Source organism: Pristiophorus japonicus, chromosome 3 (assembly GCF_044704955.1).
Source record: "Pristiophorus japonicus isolate sPriJap1 chromosome 3, sPriJap1.hap1, whole genome shotgun sequence".
Taxonomy (NCBI): Eukaryota; Metazoa; Chordata; class Chondrichthyes; family Pristiophoridae; genus Pristiophorus; species Pristiophorus japonicus.
The window spans coordinates 116,823,124-116,840,778 of NC_091979.1; the positions used below are offsets into that span (position 1 = coordinate 116,823,124).

The 17,655-nt window shown below is 44.7% G+C and overlaps 1 protein-coding gene across 3 annotated transcripts in view; it reads right to left on the bottom strand.

Moving 5' to 3' along the window:
* LOC139259852 (lysosomal cholesterol signaling protein-like) overlaps positions 1-17,655 on the bottom strand; it is a 116,649-nt gene that overhangs the window by 63,614 nt on the left and 35,380 nt on the right. For all 3 annotated transcript variants that reach the window (XM_070875739.1, XM_070875738.1, XM_070875740.1), the window contains exons 4-5: positions 9,884-10,283; positions 3,999-4,164 (exon numbers count right to left, since the gene is read on the bottom strand). In XM_070875739.1, coding sequence (XP_070731840.1) covers positions 3,999-4,164; positions 9,884-10,283 — 566 coding nt within the window. The remainder of the gene's footprint in view (positions 1-3,998; positions 4,165-9,883; positions 10,284-17,655) is intronic.

Sequence of the window (17,655 nt, forward strand, 5' to 3'; positions counted from 1 at the left end):
AGTGAAAACTTACTCCATACTAACTTAGAATGGAGTAAGTGAAGATTTTTGTACGTTCGAAAAAACCTTGTCTACACTTTAGAAAATTAGGCGTAGGTTACAAATTAGGCGTAGGGAGGGGGGGCACTTCAGTTTTACAAATAAAGAGCCATCATCAATAATGATAAATACATCAATAAATCAAATCAAATAAAATTATAATTTTTTTTTAAACCAAATAAAACAAAACATTTTCTACTTACCGACTGCAGCACCGGGAGTCCTTCAACAGCATGCTGGGACGGTCCCCCCAGTGTGTCTGTCAGTGTCTCTATCTGTCTGTGTGTGTCTCTCACTCTCTGTCTGTCAGTGTCTGTGTTTCTGACAGCGAGGGGGGGGGGGGGGGGGGGGAGGGGAGGAAGGAAAGAGAAGGAGGCTGAACGGCCGGGCCCAAGACCTCGGGCTAGATGACGTTGGGTCGGGGGGAGGGAAAGAGAGGAGAGTCGCGGAGGTCCGGGGGGGGGGAGGGGAGAAAAAAGAGAGAGAGAGTCAGAGGTCCCAGGGGGTGTGAGAGAGAGTCGCGGAGGTCGGGTCGCCGGGGGAGTCGAGTCGGGTCGGGAGGAAGCAGGAGCTAGGTGTGGGAGGAGCCTTATGCACGCAACCGTAGTGAGGCCATTCGGCCAGGGCTAGGGGCTGCGTGCTTCAGGCCCCTCCCACACAGTTTTGGGCGCCTGGAGCTACTGCACATGTGTGCCCACTGTAGCGCGCATGTGCAGAGGTCCCGGCACTGTTTTCGGCACAGGGACCTGGCTCCGCCCCCAACAGCTCGTGCTGCGCTGCGCCTGGCTGCAGAAGACCTGCAGGGAGCCGGAGAATCTAGAAGTTTTTTTCAGGCGCACTTTCTGGCGCGAAACACAGGCGTCCAGGTCCGGGCTGCGCCGTTTTAGGCACGGCCCGAAACTTGGGCCCAATACAACCAAGTTACAGCATTCCCACTGAAGCAGAAATGCTGAAAGGAGATACAAGTTTGCCTGGTTCAGAGTACGTAGCCCTTGGTTTGGTTGCAAGCAAGTGGCAGATGCCAAGGTGCAAATGCATCTGCCTTTCATCCCTCTTCCTGAACTCCTTTCTCCTCCACACCAAAGTATAAACACTGGCAGGCCCAAGAGAATGCCCATGATGAGATCGACATCGAGTTGCAACAAAAATGTTATGGCTGGAGGTCAGTCAAAATGGATTCACATATTGTAAAAAAAAACAGTAGCAAACAGCAAAAAAACAATCCAAAACAGCAGCAAGAAGCAAGCTTCCAAAAACAAGGCAACCCCAGCTTTAGGAATTAACATTCTGTAGTAAACAGCATTCAGGCATCCTAATACCTATTTTAAGTGGGCAAAAGCACAAAGATTTTCCAGGGAGGAGACCATAGCGAGACTTTGTCGTAGGCCCAAATTACATTGAGTTAATTAATTTTAGTAGCAATAATGAGGTTCGCATCTCCTGCAGCGCAGTCTCAAATAAATCTTCCACGTTCTTCTGCGGGGTTGGAAGCGGAGCACTGGTTGCATTCAAGTCTACTAGACCAATGTCTGCATTGTGTGTGTTCTGCCTGTAAAGGGCCGCTCTCTGAACATGTCATTGGAGAATCTGCCCTAGAGTCTTTTTTTTTTGAATTTCAAGACTGTGAAATCCATTACTTCGTGCATGCAGAAAATAAGCGCAGTCAGTGGAAGGCACGCATGGCAAACCTGTTCCACCCTTCCTCACCCTCAACGACTGTCTGCCCACCTGTGGCAGAGACTGTGGTTCTCGTACTGGACTGTTCAACCACCTAAAGACTCATTCTAAGAGTGGAAGCAAGTCTTCCTCGATTCCGAGGGATTGCCTATGATGACCTCTCCCCAGTATGTTATAACACTTTTTTTGCCATCTCCTTCAGCCTTGCAGGTGTTGTGCACAATGAGTTTTCGTCATTCACTTTGATTTCTCAATTTAAAGAAAAAGACATGGGACCTGAACTTTATGCAGGAGACTGATACGGAAGAGGAAATTGAAATAAAAATATTTTCAATGGAAAGTACTCTATCTCCATACTTGGGTGAAGTGAAATCAGTAGTAGATCGCTCATTTGTAAGGAGATGTATCAAAATTTAACAAGGCATTCACCCATCTATGGAAACCCAGCATTTTAAGTCTCTGCTTTCATCCCAATTCACTTCAGTTGGCATAAAATATGGGAGTAACCCACCCATATTGTAGAAGAGATCTATATACTTATACTGGAATTAGTGTTTGGGGCTAGTATAGAGGCCGATCTTAAATTAAATCTAGTTAAGCCAGAAAAAGCTAGCATCATTGGGATATTACTATATATGCCATCTCCTATGAAAATGAATGGAACCATTCCTGGTTGCATGAGGGCTGTAACATACACCCTAAGCAAGGCTAGTTAATGTAAGTGATGGGTCACAAGTAACAGAACATCTTACTGAATATTCAGCTTTTGTCAACAGATAAACATGGACAGTTTTGAAATGATATCTACTCAAAGTATTCTCCCATGGCTCAACCTCCCTTTTAAGATTTGGGGGTAAAACAGTTTCAGTATTTTTTACTGCAGCTATTCAGGTCACCTCTAGCAACATTTCGGCACTTTTTTTTTTGTTTTGATCTGGAAGTCGGTCCTAATGGGGGCAGTGACTACACCTGAGGGGCAAAGACACGGCAGTGACAGCAACTGAGGGGCAGAAGTTGGGTGCAGAGCCGAGCCACCGCCACCATGATGTCATCATGGTTCTCCCCTTCACTTAAAGGGGAGAGCCTTTGCGATTTCAAAACTTCGGTCCACTGGGCCACCAGGGAGGGTTTCAGCTGAGCCAGCGGCCTGGCACCCAAGAGGGGCTGCCAGGCTGCCTATTGGTAGCCCGGCTGAACCCGGGGGCATAATTGTTGGGGCAACATGGCAGTCAGCTGACAAAAAAAAAAATAGCGGCAGTGAACCCTCCCCACCACTGCAGAAGGCCACAGCCCCATTAGACCACCAGGGAAAAGCTCATTTTGGCACTGTCGGGTGGGCCTAAGATTTTCCATGGGGAATGTCTCCATCGGGGGGTTAAAATCAGTGGTGCGCACTGTGATGACGTGCTTACCATGGATTGGCAGGGGGGAAAAAAAAAATCAGGGCACCGGTGGGAAAATTTGGGAGGGCGATTGGGCTAGCAGCAGCTATTCCACCAAAAGTCGGCCGCCATTCCACTCCGCAGCGTGGCCGCTGATTTGCAGTGGTAACAGACCTTATGTAAAGTGGCAATTTCGGCCCCTAAGGACTCATTTTTGGAGCAGGCTGCTCTTTTTGGCCTGTTTAAAAAAAAAAAGCATAGTTTCCCCCAATCAATTTGCACCAGCGAAACTCAGTTACGATTTTTTTAGGTTAGTTTTTTTTCAGCCAAAGGGGGCGTAACCTGCCACCCACGCCAATTCTCGCCATTTAGGCAAGTTTGGCCAGCTGAGAGTTACTCCAATTCTGCTTAGGCCAGCGTACGCGGCCTCTGCAGAAAAACCTTCTGGAGAGTTAAAGAAATCAGCGCAGGTAAGCGCAGCAGATGCCCGGACATACAAACGAGACTGCGAGCGGGAGAGGGAAAGTGAGCTGCCATTTTTTGGGATGTTGGGCGGTTTAATGTGTTTTTAAATTGATGCAATGTGTTTTAATGTGTTGCGAGCTGGCTGAATGTTCCACTTTGCAGCCTCAGCTCACATTGTGTCCCTAGTTACCATGGCAGCCGGATCTTTTTGGCACAGATCAAGGCTCCACCCACAAAATTAAAGGATAGGTTAGGCCATGCCAAAAATGAAGACAAAAATGGGGAAACTTAGGCCTACAAAAAATGGGTGTAACTCTTCAAGTATGGCAAAAAAGCACTTTGGGGAAAATGGAGCCCAAAGTATCATTGCTTTGTTAAAAACTGCTCCTTTCTGAAATATAATACCAATACAAGAGTAATCTTCTACATACTTACAATTTCAATTTCCATATTGTACTGACTTGCATATATAGCTACACTTGGTGCGGTTGGGAAAACACCATATAAAAATGCATAGTTTGAGAGACTGGTGTAGTTAGCCTCAGTATTGCCGTTATCTAGTAATTCCACCATTTCACGGCTGATGAGAGGAAGTATCAATCTATGGATTATTAAAGACAAACATTTTATTACAATTTAAGTAAAACAATAAATCATTGTTCATCACATTTCTCCTGAGAAGTTTGATAGCAATTTTCAAATTTATATGAAATTATCAACCTGAATATCTGTGAATTGTTAAATGCAGATTATTCAGTTAATTATCCAACTTTGTGGTATAGAAACATAAAAACATAGAAAATAGGTGCAGGAGTAGGCCATTTGGCCCTTCCAACCTGCACCACCATTCAACAAGATCATGGCTGATCACCCACCCAGCAGCCTCCCCACCATCCCCTCCACACCCCCCCGACCTCCCCAGCCGCAAGGACCACATCCATCTCCCTCCCGAACACATCCAATGAACTGGCATCAACAACTCTCCCCACAGGCCAACAACTCCGAGTGAAGAAGTCTCTCCCCAAACAGCCCACACCCCATCCCAAGACCGTGCCCCCCCCCCCCCCCCACTGGCTCCGGACCCTCCCAACACCGGGAACACTCCCTCCCCCCTCCCCCCCCCCCCCCCCCCCAACCCGTCCAGTCAGAATTCTTCCCAAATGCCGAACACCCCCCGGATGTCGAGCCCTCAGCCTCGGCCACCCCGGCGCGACGCCAACCACACCATATCCACCAACCGCCATCTGCACAGTCAACCCGTCCACCCCACTCCGAACACTCCCCGCACCGAGGCAGAGAGCCCCCAGGCCCGCCCCTCCAACACACTTTGCGCCCCCCCTCCCCCCCAGACCTCTGCTTCAATGTGGCCCCTCCCGTCCCCGCCCTGGGTTTTTCCCTAATGGAGGGGGGGTGGCGGGGAAGTGAGGTATAAATTTATACAAGGAAATAATTAGATCACAACTAGAATAGTGCGTGTTGTTTTGGGCACCCCATCACAGAAAGGACATTGAAGCTATTGAGAGCACAGTGTAGATTTAGCAGGATAAAACAAGAGGTGAGAAAGCATATTTACGAGACGACTTCAGATACCAGGAATGAAAGGCCAAGAGACATTTGCTAGGTTTTTAAATAGTGAAGAGTTTTGATAAGGTAAATAGGGATAGACTATTTCCTGTGTTCATGGTGATGGTGGTCAATTTAAAATTGTATCTAAGGGAGTGAGGGGAAAGGTTCAGAGAAACTTCTTTACAGAGAATTGTTAAGAGCATGGAATGTTCCACAGGAAGTGCTGAAGCAGTGATCATTGCCTCTTTTAAAACGGAAAGATTTACAAAGATAAGGAGTTCCATAGTGTTGAGGTCCTGGAAAAGAATGAATCAGACACTATGGCTGGAATTTTCTTCAGGTAGGCGGTTTGGGAACAGGCGGCCTCCAAGGCAGGCGGGAAACCCATGAGGCTGGATTTCCTGCAGGCCCTGCGATTGCATGTGAGGCCTCGGATTCCCATCTGCAGCCAGCCGGATTGAGAAGCTAGCTGGCTGCGGGCAGGTAGGCCTGCAGATGGGGTGGGATTGCAAGGGTGGGGAATCGGCAGTTGGCAAACACGTGGGGGGAGGGAAAGCCGGCCGGAACATGGTAGGGAGGGTGTTGGAGGATTGTGGCCGGCCTCAGCATCATGGTGGGGATCGGAGGCCTGGGGAGGTGATCGAAGGCCTCGTGGTGACAACTCTAATCGCAGGTGGTGGGTTAGGTAGGGACCCTGAATCTAGGAGGTAGGTATAAAGCCACTTAGCTCTTGGATGCAGCAGTCTCCGCTTCAGTTTAACTGTTGGGTTTCACGAATTGTGAGAAACCTGTCTAATGTGTGCACCTGTGAGTATGCTAACAGGTTTGTAGAGCTGTTGCAACAAAGAGTTGTAGAGCTGTTGCATTGTGAGTAGCTTAGCCAGTCACATGATGTTCACAAGACTCAATAAAACCCCAGTCAGTTGGGTCGAGATCATCCACGGTGAGGTATGCAATTGTGAGCCTAGTGGATGAACTGGTAATGTGTAGGGCGATTGTTAAACTTTTATTAATAAAGCAACTACTTCTTAATAGCAATGTGTTGCTATGAGTTGTAAAGAACCATGAAGCAAATACAATATACCATCCACATGCAGTTATTTCAAAATGGAGGTGAAAAAAAAAGTCGAGAATAAAGAGGCTTCCACTACCATTATAATATTTAAGTTGACGTACTGCCAAAAGCGGGTTGGCTGCCCGCCGTCCCATCTTGCCCGTTAAAACCAGAAGAGGGTGGGTTGGAGGCGGGATTACGTTGGGAATCCCAATTTTTAATTTAACAGCCCCTACACCCCCAAAGCCACCCTATTTTAGGGGGATATTCCAGCCTATGTAATGAACCTTGACTGCAATAAGAGTGTTGTTGGGAGGACAAAGCATGTGTTGTGCTACATCTTTAAACCCCAGAAGAAACACCCATAGGCATCTTAAAAAAAAAAAGGGAGAATAAAGGTTGCAATGAAGAAAGAAATCGAAGGCTACAGGTGACAAGCACATCACCTATCAGACAATAAACACTTTCTTGTATAGTCAGGAGCACAAAGAAGGCATCACATGAGACTCCTCATACATGGCAAAACTATTGCTTTGGATATCGCATCTCAATTTACTTTTCACCATTTTCATACATAACTTCTCATCCAAAGACAATAACCACAAGTGAGCTAGAAAGAGCACATAGATGCAAGTGCCAGAGCATGCTAGAGTGAGCACAAAAGTATGAGGAAATACAGAAGAGCGGGTACAAAGAGAGTGTGGCATAAAAGAGTGTGTGCAAGAATGCTTAAGAGCACATTATTGCCACAAGAAAAAAAAAGAGATAATGGCACGGAGAGAGAAAACATGCAAGAGAGAACGAGAGTGAGCACACAAGAGTGCATTTGTGCACAAGACAGGGAATGAGTCCAAGGGGTGGGGGCAGGAGAAAACAGAGATCGGAGGAGAATGAACACAAGGGGAGCACACATGCATCAAAGAAGAAAGCAAGCACGAGATTGTACCACTCAAAAGTGAGTGCGCACGAGTGAGAACAAGGGAGAGCAAACTCATGCACCAAAAAAGGAGAGAGCGCATGAGAGAGAGCGCGAGTGCCCAAGACAGACACAAGAAAGAGCAAGAGTGCAAGATGGGGGGGGGGTTTCGGTCAGTGGCAAAGAGATATCAAGTGAAAGCACGAGATCATGCAAGGAGGCAGCATAGGGCATGGGAGATGGGGTAAGTGAAGAGAGGAAAAAGGAGCGAATAGGCAAAGGAGGGGGAGAAAGGACAAGAACACAGGAGTGAGCAAGGGGGAAGGTGTACAATGAATGAAGGGGAACATGCAAAAGAGCACAAGTACACAAGAGGTAGAGAGAGCAGAAACTCATGGATGAATGTGCACGGGATGAGAACAAGCATGAGACAGGACGAGTGCGCACAATGGAAAATAAATAATGTGCACAAAAAACAAAGGCCAGACACGAAAGAATGAGAGAGAAAGCAAGCACAAGAAAGAATGCGCGTGTAAGAGACAGAATGAGCACAGAGAGAAAGAACAGAGCGAGCAAGCAAGCACAAGACAGTGAGGAAGGGCTAACTAAAGAGCGAGAAATAGTGAGCGAGAGAGAGCACGAGCGCAAGGGATGGGTGGGTAGGTGGGGGTATGCGACAGCCAGCGATTGAGGCTGAGATGGAGCATATAACAGGGGAGGAAGTGCACAAGAGGTAGAGCACAAACGCAAGATAAAAAATTAGATGCAAGCAAGTACATGTGTAAGAGCATGAGCGTGTAAAAGAGAAAGCATGCGGGGGAATGAGAGAGATGAGAGAGTGCACATACAGAAAGAGAAAGCTTAAGAGTGTGCGCATGGGGAGGATGGGGGTGGAGTATATACACATGCTGAGGCAGCACATGCAAAAATAACTCAAGAACAGGTATGCGAATTAAAGAGAGAGCAAGAGTAAGGAAATCTTGCTACAACTGTACAGGACTTTGGCGAGACCACACCTGGAGTACAAGTGCATAGTTTTGGTCTCCTTAGCCGAAGGAGGATATACTTGCCTTAGAGGCAATGCAATGAAGGTTCACTAGATTGATCCCTGGGATGACAGGGTTGTCGTATGTGGAGAGACTGGGTAGGCTGGGTTTATACTCTCTGGCGTTTAGAAGAATGAGGTGATCTCATTGAAACGCACAATATTCTATGGGGGTGATTGACAGGGTAGATGCTGAGAGGTTGTTTCCCTTGGCTGGAGAGTCTAGAACTAGGGGGAATAGTTCTGATTCTATATTCTCAGGATAAGGGGCCAGCCACTTAAGACTGAGATGAGGAGGAATTTCTTCACTCAGAGGGTTGTGAATCTTTGGAATTCTCCAGTTCAAAGGGTTGTGGATGCTGAATCGTTGAGTATATTCAAGGCTGAGTTAGGTAGATTTGGGGATTTTAGGGGAATCAAGGGATATGGGATGAGGCAGGAAAATGGAGTTGAGGTCAAAGATCAGCCATGACCTTATTGAATGGCGGAGCAGGCTTGAATGGCCATTTGGTCTGCTCCTAATTCTTATGTTTTTAAGCATGAACGAGAGAAAAGACAGACAGGCTTGCATTTATAACAATTTACATGTTTCAAACTTCTGAACATGTTTCACAGACTGAATTACTATGAAATGCCATAATATTTATGCAAATACAGTAGTCTAGAGCCATTAGGTTATCTTCCTCATCTTTATTTACTTTCTCTAGTATCAATTGTACTTGTCCACATTAAATGCCACCTGCCACTCTTCCAACCTATCAAGATCCCTTTGTATTTGGCTTTGCCTTTTCCCTCCAATTTGGGGTCACCTATAAATTTAGACAGTTTTAATTCTGTCCCCAGTTCAAAAATTATTTATATACACTGTAAAAACAATAGCCTAGCACTGATTAACTTGCAGCATCCTGCTAGTGACTCCCTTTTATGTCACTGAAACGCTATTAACAACCACCCTTTGCCATCTCTGGTTTAACCACTTTCCAATATACCATTAGAAGCTGCCTGCTTTTCCATGTTTTTCTACTTTAACTACCCTCAAGATCTTGCACATCAATCTACAACCTAACTTCTTAAACTCAGTATAAAATGTCAATTCTACTCTTCCCTGTGTCACAGGTCCCTACTTGCACCACAACTTCTGGTCACTTTTAAGTTTTTCCACTTTTTCTGTTGTGTTCTGTACCCTGGCCTCAAGGTGGAAGCATCCCGTTTGGGACTCCCAATCACAGCTGCAAAACAAGATCTTCGTCTCCCTAATTACAGAATCTCCAACAACTACTACTCGCTCTCATGGCTCACCTCTTTTCCCTTCTGAATCTTTGTGTAATCCATAATACCATGCGGTTGCTCTTGATTACCTTCCCTTGTGCCCCAGTATACGTCCTCATCATAGGTATCATGAACTGTATACTTACTGGGTATTGCTTCCTCTTGCCTTCTCCTCCTCCTCCTCCTCCTCCTCCTCCTCCTAACCCTGTGGGCAGTCATTCCCTACTTGCCTTCCTGATGCTAATAAAAAATATACTTTTTCCTCAATTACATCTGCACACTTAAGTCAATCACACATTATGATGACAGGGAAAGGGTGGTTGTGAAAATTCTGATTTCACAAAAGGGGTCCTGGTATAAAGAGAAAAAGCTTCACAACTATTATTAAATTCACACTACAGAAAATGAGAGTTAATTGAATCAGGCACTAATTTGAATTTAGTATCAGACGGCAAGATCTTTCTACTTACAGTTTGGCTGTGATCAGGAGAATAATTGCAACAAATGAATTTTTTCTCAACTTCTTGATCTGTCCCACCATTGTAAGTCCAAGATAAAAGAGAGCTGAACCGCTGAAAGAGCTTGCTAGGCCATCAAGAAATTCTCCGATAATCACCGGAATCTTTTGTTCAAAGATAAAATTCCCACAAAGTCCAACAATGACCATAAAAACAATTGGGTTTTTAAAAACCTGAAACAGTACTAATGCAACAGTCTTCAGTTTGCTTTGTTGGGTGTGCATGTTTTCCTTCCATTTCTGGATTTCACAGAAGATAAAACCAATTGGATTTAACAACATCAATGAGATGGGAGCCACCAGGTAAATGTACTGAAGATATTCTGGATATGTATCACTGTATAGAGCCTGGACTGAAACACATAATACCATTCGGTTACCACAATAGGATGTTACATTTCTGGCAATACAAGATTTATCTTTATTTACATTGCATATTGAATAATTCACTTTACAATGTCATAGTTTCTCACAAAAGGTATCCATGGCAATAAAGGTAGGTGTAAATTCCAATTGCCTAGGCCGTTGGACCTCTTTCTCTACAATGTCTCTGCAGGTGTAAATCTGCTTAACAACTCCCTCTCCACCACTTTTTATGTCTGCAGCAAAACTTTTACTCCCTCCCAACCTGGTTAATCCCTTTGGTATGGCCCACTATCTTTGCTACAATTCCAAGGGGCAAAGATTTGAGTGATTATGGTGCACAACTGGTTTAGCCATCTATCAAATCTGGCTGGTCCACATTAAAAACAACTTGCATTTATAAAGCGCCTTTCAATGTAGCAAATTGTCCCAAGGCACTTCACGGGAGTTTTATCAAACCAAATTTGACACAAAGCTACAAGGAGATATTAGGTTAGGTGACCAAAAGCTTGGTCAAAGAGGAGAGCGGGGTAGAGAGGTTTAGGGAGAGAATTCCGGAGCTTAGGGCCCAGGCAGCTGATTCCTTGCTCCATCGGCGGCTATGCAAACATAGAAAATAGGAGCAGTAATAGGCCATTCGGCCCTTTGAGCCTGTACCGCCATTCAATATGATCATGGCTGATCCTCTATCTCAACACCATATTCCTGCTTTTTCGCCTTGATGCCTTTTGTTTCTAGAAATCTATCTATCTCCCTCTTAAATATATTCAGTGACTTGGCCTCCACAGCCTTCTGTGGTAGAGAATTCCACAGGTTCACCACCCTCAGTGAAGAAATTTCTCCTCATCTCGGTCCCAAATTTCCTACCCCGTATCCCGAGACTGTGACCCCTTGTTCTAGACTTCCCAGCCAGGGGAAACATCCTCCCTGCATCCAGTCTATCCAACACAGTCAGAGTTTTATACATTTCAATAGGAGCCCTCTCATTCTTCGAACCTCTAGTGAATACAGACTCAGTTGACCCAATCTCTCCTCATAAGACAGTCCTGCCATCCCAGGAATCAGTCTGGTGAACCTTCACTGCACTCCCTCTATGGCAAGTATATCCTTTCTTAGGTAAGGAGACCAAAATTGCACACAGTACTCCAAGTGTGGTCTCACCAAGGCCCTGTATAACTGTAGTAAGACATCCTTGCTCCTGTACTCAAATCCTCTTGCAATGAAGGCCAACATACCATTTGCCTTCCTAACTGCTTGCTGCACCTGCATGTTTGCTTTTAATGCCTGCCGGGCTGATTGATCACAGGTGAAGAAAAAACAAAAAAATTCATATGTATTCGGAAAAATGAGTCACCTCCACACCAACATCCCCTTTAACGTGCCCACCCCCCTCCCTGACTTCGCCTCCTGCAGCTCTCGGTGTTGTCGTCCGGCGATGCTGCAGGGGGCAGAACCGATCGTGGGGTTGGGAGTTACCGTCGCCGCAAACCTCTCGGCCAATTTAGTGGGAGGCGTTTCTTCCGCTGCAGCAGGTCGGTAAGTCGTTAGCGCCCTGTTATTGCCCCACCCCCCCCAGGAGGTAAAAATGGGAGGCGCAAAGGAGGCTAATTTCTTGGCTGAGATATGCAGTGCAAAACTCAACATTGCTCAATCAAAGTTCGAATAGTTCAAGTGATAGGAGCAACCAGCCAGACTGAATATTCTCTCACTAGGGGATGCATGCTTCGCCAAAACTGCCCACTACTCCAGGATTATGAGTGGCAAATAAAATCCCTGGGGAGGTGGGGGGTTTAATGCAGTATCAACTGCCTCATTAAACCACTCTCCTGTGCCCCCGCCACCCTTACCTCCATTCGGCAAGATTGAGACTACCCATTCAGCTGCCCACATACTCCAGGCCAAACCTCCTCCAGCCCTAAACCCCTCCAAGAACTCCCCATTCCTCCAATTCTAGTCTCTTGTGCATCCCTCCCTTCCCTTCACCCCATTAGCGGCAGTGCCTTCAGTTGTCTATGCCCCACATTCTGGAATTCCCTCTTTTCATTAAATATCTTTCTTAATACCAAGCTTGTAGTTACCGTTCCTAGTATGTCTTTCGCTCAGTATTTGTCTAATTATACCTGTGTGAAGCGCCTTGGAGTTTTCCTGTTAAAAGGTGCCAGATAAATAAAAGTTGTTTTTAGGTTAGAGAAGTTGTTGTATTAAAAAAAAAGACTGCACCAATAACTTCAAGTGATCAACAAACAGCAGACAAGAGCACAAATTCTCATACAGCACTCTCCAAAGTAAACTACATTTTACAAGTAAATTCTTGGTATCTTGTGGTTCACTTTACATTGGTAAGTAGTAATGCAAAACCAAAAGGTGAGATATTCTATGTATAATTTATGGAGCTCGATGCTATTTGGGCTCTCTGCGCCTACCCCCAACAGTTTATTTGTGCCGAGGATAAAAGGCAGTTCCATAGACAAAATTTCAACTATTATCTTAAATTTGTCCTGGCCAATATTTATCACTCAACCAATATCACTAAAAAATAGATTACCTGACCATTATCACATTGCTGCATACAAATTACCTGCCACATTTTCTACATTACAAACAGTGACAACATTTCAAAAGTACTTCATTGAACTAAAGAAGGATCAAGTAACCAATATCAATTTGTTGATTACACTATGATGAAGCACTTTGGGACATTTATCAATGTTAAAAGGTGCTATATAAATGCAAGATGTTGTTGTTGAACAAAGTGTGTATTTTCAACCTTTTTGGCTGATAAATCTCAGGATTTCTGAATCCTGGGGAGAAATATTCAACATCTGATCCATTTATATAAATCCACTGGATCAGATTTTGGTCAAAGCTTCATCCCTGGACAGAGGCTTTGAAGGTTCATCAATATTCCCTTAAACCACTGGTCACAATAATCCACTCCTTATAACCTAGTCAACAGTACTTCTGTTCATATCAAACAGTCGGAAGCTTTTAAAAAAAAAACAAAGAAATAGCAGAAAATACAATAAAACAAGTAACCTAGACAAGCTAACACACTTAGAGATCTGTCATCATGAGTGCATATTTTAGTTAGACCTGTTAGAATGTGCATCATCCAGAGTAGAGTAGAAAGAATCCCAGCCCTAGGGACTGGTCTGGAGGATTGAGCGAGTTTCAATCTCGCTTCTTTTTGAGCCAACTCAATCTGCATACCAGAAGCATACCAAAGGGTTTGGAACAGTAGGAGTATCATTCTTTGGGGGAGAATGACACAGAAAGGAGGAAATCAAATTGAGTTGGCTCAAAAAGAAGCGAGACTGAAACTAGCTCAATCCTCTATGGCAGCCAGACTGGCCCAGTGATTGGAGACGGATCAGATCATAAGAACATAAGAAATAGGAACAGGAGTAGGCCATACGGCCCCTCGAGCCTGCTCCGCCATTCAATAAGATCATGGACTCAGCTCCACTTCCCTGCCCGCTCCCCATAAACCCTTATAGTTTAAGAAGCTGTCTATTTCTGTCTTAAATTTATTCAATGTCCCAGCTTCCACAGCTCTCCAAGGCAGCGAATTCCACAGATTTAAAACCCTCAGAAGAAATTTCTCCTCATCTCTGTTTTAAATGGGCCCCTTATTCAAAGATCATGCCCTCTAGTTCTAGTCTCCCCCATCAGTGGAAACATCCTCTCTGCATCCACCTTGTCAAGTCCCCTCATAATCTTATACATTTCGATAAGATCACCTCTCATTCGTCTGAATTCCAATGAGTAGAGGCCCAACCTACTCAACCTTTCCTCATAAGTCAAACCCCTCATCCCCGGAATCAACCTAGTGAACCTTCTCTGAACTGCCTCCAAAGCAAGTATATCCTTTCATAAATATGGAAACCAAAACTGTATGCAGTATTCCAGGTGTGACCTCACCAATACCCTGTATAGCTGTAGCAAGGCTTCCCTGCTTTTATATTCCATCCCCTTTGCAATAAAGGTCAAGATCCCATCACTGGGGCCTGGGATTCTTTCTACTTGGCTCTGAATGATGTATATTGGAATTCCCAAATGGGCAGAGTGACCCCATCTGGATTAGCAACTAAAGTTTACTATTGCTTTGTACGCAAGCTGCGCGGTTTGAGTTTGTGACACTCCTATAGGACCCTACGCACACCTAGGGTTCCACAAGGCTTAACTCTCAACAACCAATGTCCATTTCTCTGGGCTTAGATGTGGAGTTTTCCCAAAAGGTAGAGAATGTGTATTTCATACATGATACAGAAACTGTACTTCTCACTAGATGCAAGCATGATATGGTCCCACTTCTGGTTACACAATCAGTGCATATATAATCACATTGCTATCACGTATAAAAAAGTTCACTTCTGCTCCCTGTCTTATGATGTTCAAAGTTCATCACAAACTTTATACTGTTGTTTTTGTTTACTGCTGGTGCTTCTTGAAATCAAAAATGTTTGTGCTGCTTCTGCAAAAATCTGCAACAATGAACTGTTTGTGCTGCTGGAATAAAAATGTGTGCTTTTCTGCTGCCAAGATCTCAAACAATGATCTGTGTACTTTAATACTATCTGAATTAGTGCTGTTCCTGCTAACAGCTTTTGTCTTTTGTGCCACTTGAATCAGATCTGCAAACTTTTACTAACACTAGAGTAGCTGCTTGTGAGGAGTGGTTTATTTTGAGGGTAGTTATGAAGATATGAAATTGACAGGCAGGAAATGACCAGCTGCTCCATCAAGCCTGCCCCACACCATGATGGTTGGACAATCATGACTAAACATTTCTTCCCTCCTCCCAGCTCCCACCCACTCTCCAGCCATGTAATCTCCTGAGAGGCAAAAGAGAAAAAACCCAGGGCCAATAAGAGAAGAATACATTGGAAAATTCCTCTGCGACCCCCTCAGACGATCAAAACTAGTCCAGGAGATCACATGGAACACGTTATCTATAAAAGACACTTGTCTTTTATATGATGCTGGCCCAGTCAAGCATCTAGCTTAAAGATCTGTCAAGGAACTGTCCAGCTCTCTCTTGAAGGTATGAAGAGAGTCTGCACCCATTACACCAGCCACAATCTATTCCAGAGGCTCATAATTCTCTGGGAAAAGAAAAGCCACCTAGCCTCCAATCTATTCCTACTCTTACATAGTTTAAACTCATGTCCCCAGGTCCTCTCTATCCGTTAAACGGAAACAATCTATCATAGGACTTTATCCAACCGTTTAATTATTTATTTAAGAGACCTCCATCAGGTTACCTCTTTGTCTATGCTGCTCTAAACTAAATAGTCCCAAGTCCTTGAGCTTACCAGATTAGCTGAGGTCTTTAAGCTAGATGCTTGTACTGCATTAATCATACTGATTCCAGTGATTGTAGTAGGCATTCGTATTCCAGAGATCATAATTTATTCCTGGTGCTCCAGTGACCCTGATGAGAACTGCAACCATAGCACTGCATTAGTCATACGGAATCCAGTGACCATAATAGTAATTTGTGGTTAATTTCAGATTAATTGAATTACCACTACGATGGCTGGAATAAGTACAATCAAACTTTGATTGAATCCCATTAGTATAGCTAATGCAGTCAAGCACAAATCATAGCATGTACCTCAATCAATTGGTTTTCTGCATTGTCTGTTGCACTAGTTGCTGTAGCACATTTAGTGTGCTCCATGTGGTCTTTCTTTTATCCAAGGATCAGCACTGGCCCACTCGAATTTTGCCTGCTCCATGGACCTAGTAAGTGGTTGGTCTTCCCACATTTTGTCTACTGCATTGGCAGCTGTGGCAATGCGGAGTGTGGGCCACATTCCAAGGAAAACAAACCCAGTCTATCCAATCTGTCCTCGTAGCTAAGGTTCTCCACTCCCGGCAACATCCTTGTAAATCTTCTCTGTACCCTCTCCAGTGCAATCACGTCCTTCCTGTAATGCAGCGATGAGAACTGCACGCAGTACTCCAGCTGTGGCCTAACCAGTGTTTTATACAGTTCAAGCATAACCCTCCTGCTCTTTTATTAGCCAAGGCATAGAATACAAGGCAAGCATTCTTAACTACCTGGCCTGCTACCTTCAGGGATCTGTGGGCATGCACTCCCAGGTCCCTTTGTTCCTCTACACTGGTCAATGTCCTGCCATTTAATGTGTATTCCCTTTCCTTATTAGTCTTCCCCAAATGCATCATCAATGTGCTTAGTATGGCAAGGGGTTATGGAAAACGGGCAGGAAAGTGGACCAGAGTCCATGATCGGATCAGCCATGATCATATTAAATGGCGGAGCAGGCTCGAGGGACCATATGGCCTACTCCTACTCCTGCTCCTTATGTTCTGTTCAATGTCTGTTATAATTGTTGATGGGCATCCAAATTGGTATTGTGCAAGCGGGCTACAACCATGTGATAGGTATTGAGACATACATATTCACTGTTGACCTGGCAGCACTGTGATAAATTGGAACCCACCCATCCAAGTGCCACCAACTGCTCGCCGGCCCTTCATCTCCTAGCCATTAAAGCAAATGGGCAATTTGCAGACTGGCAAGCTCAGCAGCAGGAATCACTGACCACTGACTCCTTTAGATCCTCCATCATGCACCATGAGATCTCATCTCTTGTAATTTGTAGATCATACTCAGGTTCTAGCCATCTGCACTCTGATGCAGAATAGTCACTGGAACCAATCTTCGGCCAATACTTCTCATTCTACATCCTGTCAAACTTTACAGGTGACTCAAATGCTGTGCACAGGGTCACCAAAAATAGATTCACAATGAGGATTGAGATCTACTTACTACAGTAACACTATAATGACATGTGGGTTATCTTTGAATCATGGTCACATTGTCCATATTTGTACCAGAGCAACAGATGCACAGTCTACAATTTGCCACCTGCTTGGCTCATGTTCAGAGATGTTGCCACTGTTCAATAATTTCCATGAAGCCCTGTGGTTCCTTGCTTTACTCCCAAAGCCTGGGGGAAAATATTGAAAATTGGATGCATTTCTTTGCATCTCAAATATACTTTTGGGCTCTGTCTCCATGACCATTGGGTGGATGGGATGTGGCAGAGCAAGAATGGATGGATTACAGATAAATCTCGGTGGTTTATCATATTTTGAAAGCTTTTGCATTTTGAGGTGATATGTCCACTAGGTGATTTGAGAGTCTAGTTGCTTCCTCAGATATGCAGCTTTAAAATTTTGGGGGCCTGATATGTTCAGCAGCGGATCAGAGAATATTTACAATTTCAGGGCCTGAAATATAATTCTTCAGTGATACTTCTTCCCAAAATATAAGCCCCTTCAAAACAAAAGGGCACTTTGCCAAACCACCTTCTTAGGCGGTCCCTTGAA